Source organism: Vitis vinifera, chromosome 11 (assembly GCF_030704535.1).
Source record: "Vitis vinifera cultivar Pinot Noir 40024 chromosome 11, ASM3070453v1".
Taxonomy (NCBI): domain Eukaryota; kingdom Viridiplantae; phylum Streptophyta; class Magnoliopsida; order Vitales; family Vitaceae; genus Vitis; species Vitis vinifera.
The window spans coordinates 5,114,454-5,120,806 of record NC_081815.1 but is presented as its reverse complement, the minus strand read 5'-3'; the positions used below and the strand labels follow the sequence as shown (position 1 = coordinate 5,120,806).

Here is a 6,353-nt window from a genome sequence, read left to right as displayed (position 1 = left end):
ATTGGTTTTTCTTTTCTTTTTAATACTTAATAGAAATAAAATACTACAAAAACAAACAACCTAATGTTTAATACTATTAAGCATTAATATTCTATTTAGAATTAAGTAAAAAAACAAACACCACCTTAGCCTTCCTGGTAAAACTTAGCAATTCAAATTGGACTACGTGGAAGTCCATGATGGAAGATATTCTTACCATCAAAGATTTGTTAGATACTCCTGAGGGTGAAAAAGTCAAGCTCAAAGAAATTTATGATTTGGAATGGAACAAAATGAACAAAAAGACAACTGCCTATATTAGGCAATGAATTGGTACATCCTCATGTCATTATGTGGCAAATAAAACAAATGCCTATAATCTTTGGAAGAAATTGGAGTCAGTGTTTGAACAAAAAATTATTGGGAATAAAATTTTCTTGTTAAAGAAGTTAGTGAACATGAAGTTAAAAGAAGAAATGCTAATGATAAATTACTTGAATGCTTTTTAGAGTATTATAAATGGTTATGGATGATGAGATGCAAGCCTCCTTGTTGCTTTGTTCACTACTAGACAGTTGGGAAACTTTTTGTTGTGACTATTAGTAACTCTGATCCGAACAACGCATTGTTTATGAAGCTTGTGAAAGGAAATTTGTTTAATAAAGAGACAAGAAGGAAGGCTTATGACACAGAAATTGCACAAACCCTCATCATAGAAAGTAGAGGAAGAAACATGAGTAAATGACAGAAAGACCATGACAAGTTTGAAGGATGGTCCTAGTCCAGAGATGAAATCAAAATTTTCCATTGTGAAAAAGATGAGCATATGAAAAGGAATTGTTGAATTTGGAAAAAGGAACCGAATTGACAAAATTAGGAAAAAGAAGATGACAAAAATACCATAACTTTTGTATCTAACAGTGATGAAGTTTTATTCCTCTCAAATGAGTGTTTGCATGTAGATGAGTAAGGAGTTGTTTTTTAACTATAGAATTGGAGACTTTGGCACAATTAAGATGTGAAACTAGTCACTCCAAGATTATAAGGATGAGTGATGTTTGCTTTGAAACTAATACAGGGTGTAAATTGACATTGAAAGATGTAAGGTATGTTCCAGATTTACGCCTTAATTTAATGTCAAGTTTTACCTTAGATAAGCAAGGTTATGAAAACCACTTTAGAAAAGGCAAATGGAAGTCCACTAGGGGTTCAATAGTTGTTGTAAAAGGAGAAACATGTTGCACTTTGTATAAGACCCAAAGGAAAGTTTGTAATGATGAGTTATATGCTATAGAGGGTACTTCCTTGGAGTTGTGACATAAAAGGTTAAGGCATATGACTGAGAAAGGATTACAAATTTTGGTAAGGAAGTTCTTAATTCCTTTGGCCAAAAATGAATATTGTCTTCTTGTGATTATTGTTTGATGAAAAAACAACATAGAGTTTCCTTTAGTTGTAGATCTAAGAAGAAGTTAGAGTTGGTACACTCTGATGTTTATGGCCCTATGGATATGGAAACTCTTAGAGGAAACAAATACTTTTCACCTTTATTGATGATCCTACCAAGAAGGTATGGATTTATTTGCTTAGATTAAAGGATCAAGTCTTTCAGTGTTTTCTACAGTTTCATGTCATGGTTGAGATAGAGACTGGAAAGAAATTAAAGTATTTCAAGTCTTGTAATGGAGGTGAGTACATCTCAAGAGATTTTGAAACTTATTGCACTAAGAATGGTATAAAGCATGAGAAAATAGTCTCTACAATTCCACAACATAATGGAGTGGCTAAAAGGATGAATCTCACCATCATTGAGAGGGTTAGGTGTATACTAAAAACTACAAAGTTGTCTAAGGTGTTTTAGGTGAATCTACTTAGACTGTCTACTATTTGATAAACAGATCTCCAATAAGTCCATTGACCTTTGAGGTTTCAGAGAAGGCGTAGACAGGAAAATATGTTTCTTATTCCCACTTGAGGGTCGACTTTGGGTGTAAAACTTTTATGCATGTTCTCAAAGAACAAAGATCCAAACTTGATGATGAGACAATTTCACTTGTCTTTATTGGATATGGTGATAAAGGGTTTGGATTTAGGTTGTGAGATCCAATTAAGAAGAAATTGGTGAAAAGTAGAGATGTGGTCTTCCAAGAGGATCAAAACTTGAGAGATTTTGACAAAGCTAATAAGTCCAAATGTACAAATGATGACTTCATTAAGTTGGTACTTATTCCTTTATCATTAGAGTAGCCTAGAAATGAAGAGGAGGAAATTGATGAGCTAGTAAGAAAAAATGGTGTAAGTGACATATCTACATAGGAGTCAGTTGAACATGGGGAGCAATCACCTCATCATGAGGATTTGGTACCTTAGGCTAGGATGTCTATTAGAGAGCATCGTCTTTCTACTAGATATCCCTCCTCTAAGTACATATTAGTAATTGATGAGAGAGAGCCATAGAGTTTTCAAGAAGCCAAGTCTCATGAGGATAGTAGCAATTGGTTGAGAGCTATGCAAGATGAGATGGATTCCTTACAAAAAAAATGAAACCTATGAGTTGGTACAACTTCCTAAAGGAAGAAAATCATTAAAAAACAAATGGGTGTTAAAATGATTAAGGGATACGGTTGAAGGAAATGTAGTCAAATTGAAGAAGATTAACACAAATAAGAATGCTTCAAACATGTTGACAAAGGTTATTCCCAAGCAGAAGCTTTAGTTGTACGTTGACATAGTAGGTTTGAAATCCATGTGATGAGGTTATAGATTGACATTCCTCCTTTATGTGTTGGAGATCGAGGAGATTGTTGGGTTAAGTTTGTCCAATCCATGAGCCTATATAAGTAGTATATTTGAGTACTAGGCTATAATATATTTGAGTATTCTCTAAGCCCAAATATATATAGTACTAGGGTTTTGGTATGTTGGGAGAAAAGGAACGAAAATTAGGTTTGTTTTTTCAGGTACTATTAGGGCTCAAGGGTGAAGTTATAAGTTCTTTCATCAACTTTTTTTGGGAAGTCCTAATTATAGTTTGATTTTTTTTTAATCTCTTTCAATTCATTATTTTATGAGGTGATGGATTCTCACCTCAAATATTGATATATACATACATATATATGTGTGTGTGTAAAAGTTTTCAAGTTGAAGAAACTAACAAGGACTTAATTATTTATATCCCTGTTTTATTAAAGTGGAAGAAATTTTCTTCGTAGTTTTTTTTCCATGTTATATCCGATGTCATTATTATTTATTGTATGTTCTTGGATTATTATTATACATTTTTGTTAGGTTATCATCATTGTTGATTGGTTGTTATTTTGTGGAGGAATCTTATAACCTATGCAGGTGATCAAGATTTTTCCTTTTTTATCCCAACAATTTTATGAGATGCTTGGTGGCTCTTCCACTTTATTAAATGGCTCCACTGTAGGTATTGAATTTAGGCCCTAATACTACAGGAAACAAACTGAAAGGTTTCACTTTCGGACTTCCAAGCATGTTCCTAGTACTTCACAATATATATTAAGAAAGGTTATTTCATCATACAGTGGATGTTCATCCTAACTTCTTGCCATTGTTGCGTTGTGAAGTACTTGGGATGGATATCATAACACCGAACTGGGTAAGTGGCCCACCTCATTGTTTTAAGTGACCCATAATGTCTGTCCTACTCTCATCAGTCATCACTAAGTTGCCTTAGAAAGAGAATACCTGGAAAAGTTCCTTGCTTTGACAATTATATGTATATTACATATATATAATCCATCATATAAACCGAAAAAACAAAAAACAAAACAAAAAGAATCAGCATAATTCAACATTCAACAACAGCAATCATAATTCAGCACTCAACAGCCCAGGACACAGCAGTCGCTTCACGCCCTCCTCCGGTAGTGAGGGTGAGTGGGTGTCTTCACCATTCTATCTCTCCCATTGTTTCAAATAAAACAAAGGCATCTGAGAAGGATATGAAGGGTTCATCATAAAATAAGAATGTTGTGTCCTTCACACTCGGCAGCGATGGCGATTTTATGTCATGGTTGAAGCTCTTTGTATCTTCCATCCTAGGATTATTATCAGGAATATTATGGAACTCCTCTTGCTTCCTTCCATCAGATCCTTCACTTCTCTTCTCTGGACTTCCGTCGAGGACCGGCTGAGAATTTAGCAATCCTCGGCGTCTCTTGTGTCCAGCGTTATCATCACTGCTGGGGCTCTTTCTTTTGCCTCCAGACCGCCCCTTGTTCAAATGGGTGTTCCAATAATTTTTCACGTCATTGTCCGTTCGGCCTGGGAGGCGACCCGCGATCAGAGACCATCTACACAAAACAAAACAAAACATTGGAATGTACCCATCACTTTTTTCTGATCAATTCGAGGAATATCATATCAACTTGGTTTTGTTAAGAGCTTGGCAAGCAGAATATACCGGTTTCCCAGAAGCTTATGCATTCGGATAATAATATCCTCTTCATCTTTGGAAATCCCACCACGTTTTTTGTTGGGTCTCAGATAATTCTTCCATCTCAGCCTGCAACTCTTCCCACTCCTCATCAATCCTGTAAGGTACAGAATATATATTCAGTAATTTTCCCACACATGCATTGACATTTACTAAGTTGAGAGAGAGATAAAGGTGTATATATATGAGCTAGCTTCATCACCTGTTCTTTCAGAAACAGCATCCCATTTCCCTTCTCCATGAGCCTCTACATATTTTTTCAAAAGCAAGTCCTCTTCCGGTTTCCACAAGCCTTTCTTCACCCTTGGCTTGGGCACAAGTCCTCCAGTCTCCTCCATTACAAACACAAAGTCCCTCTCTTTTCTGACAGTCTCTCTCACACTCACTGAAAGATTAGTATGGGAGGAGAGGGCGAAAGAATGTGAATAATTATGTAGAAAAAGAGGTGGCCTGCCATACTGAGTTGCACTCTCCATCGTGCATGGATTACGCCCTTCGATTGACGTGAGGGCCCCCTTCTGCTCCACTTTTGCTTTCCTTGATACATTAACCCCTCCTAAAGCATATTCTATGTTCCACTTCTAACTTTATGGTTGTCGAAGAAAAAACAAATCAAAATTATTATCATTTTAAAAAATAAAAATAAAATTCACACACAAAAACACTAAAGTTGGATATGATATGTTCGCTGGCTGATTAATTTTAAAGTGAAAACTCATAAGTTGGTTACCTTTCTTAAAGGGGTTGTGGGGGTTGAACGTGTGCATCGTTTTCCCTCATTAAAGGTTGAACAAAAAAAATTGATATTGATATTTTTATTTTGAATTGTTCTTAATTTTCTACATGTTAATTCTAGGATTTTGAGAATAATTTTTAAACATTTTTTTTTATTTAAAATAAAAATATCTTTAGAAATTTTAAATATTCAACTTATTTTCTATGTTTTCAGATATTTCTTAAAATAAATATTTTATTTTTAATTATTTTCTATACTTATATAATTATTTTAAAAAATAAATGAGATGTATTAAAAACAATAAAAATGTGTTTTAGAAAAATAATTATTTTTAAATCTATTTTAGGGATAATTAACAATTATATATATTTGAAAAAACTAAAAGATTATTCTTGAGAAGAGTTGTTAAATATAATCCTAACATTTAAAAAAAAATTTCTTAAATGTGGAAGACGAAATTGTGTCTTAAGAAATTGGATGTGATTTTTTTTTTTTCAGATCATATAAAATGACAAATCCAAGACTATTCTTAATTCCTGCTTTGATTGTTTTGGGATCCACCGCCTGAAACGCATATCCGAAGGCTTATCTTCCTCACTTTTTCGAGTACAAAGTGAGGATATATAGTTGGTGTCTTTTTAGGGTGTGCACAGCACGGAAGAGCATGGACCACCTGCTCCATAAAAATATTGAATAATCCAAGACTTGGAATCATACTTCTGAATCCATAATTCTCTCTTTTTGAAGTTTTCCTCTCATTCATCAATTCTTCATTCAAGCCTGGTCACAATCATCACTCTCATCATTGTTGTAGTTAATCTTCATAACAGTAACAATCATCAAACTTCTTATTGGCTACATAGTTATCAATTGCCACCGTAGCTTAGATGTCATATTAAAGGAAATCTTGTTTATATATACTGAAGAAGACAAATAAAGAAAACACCCACTTTCCACTATGAAAACATCTTATTCCCTGCACGGGATTCTAACCACTCTATTTGTATTGCTTTGAATGTAAGGAGTTCTCACAACTTTAAGATATGTTTATAAAGTTAAGAGTAGTCTATTCATATATAATCTTAGAAACTTTCTCTTATATCCGATGTGAGACATCATAAATTTCAGATTGTGAGTGGGGTAGTTTCACTCATAAAGTTTCAATTGTCTAGAAGT

General features: G+C 34.0%; 1 protein-coding gene across 1 annotated transcript; it reads right to left on the bottom strand.

The window, feature by feature from the left end:
* Positions 1–3,892: 3,892 nt before the first annotated feature.
* Positions 3,893–4,917, bottom strand: LOC100266468 (transcription factor MYB82). Its single transcript, XM_002282313.4, has 3 exons — positions 4,644–4,917; positions 4,409–4,538; positions 3,893–4,298 (listed from the first exon to the last, which is right to left on the bottom strand). Exons 1-3 carry the CDS (start codon positions 4,915–4,917, stop codon positions 3,893–3,895), a joined length of 810 nt encoding a protein of 269 aa, XP_002282349.3.
* Between the last annotated feature and the right edge of the window lie 1,436 nt (positions 4,918–6,353).

Excerpts from the sequence above, each read along its gene's own strand:
- LOC100266468 (XM_002282313.4), bottom strand. The coding sequence starts at position 4,917 with ATGGAGAGTGCAACTCAGTATGGCAGGCCACCTCTTTTTCTACATAAT. Across the intron at positions 4,539-4,643 it reads TGCTGTTTCTGAAAGAACAG|GATTGATGAGGAGTGGGAAG; the intron begins GTGATGAAGCTA and ends TGTACCTTACAG. Across the intron at positions 4,299-4,408 it reads CATAAGCTTCTGGGAAACCG|ATGGTCTCTGATCGCGGGTC; the intron begins GTATATTCTGCT and ends TGTTTTGTGTAG.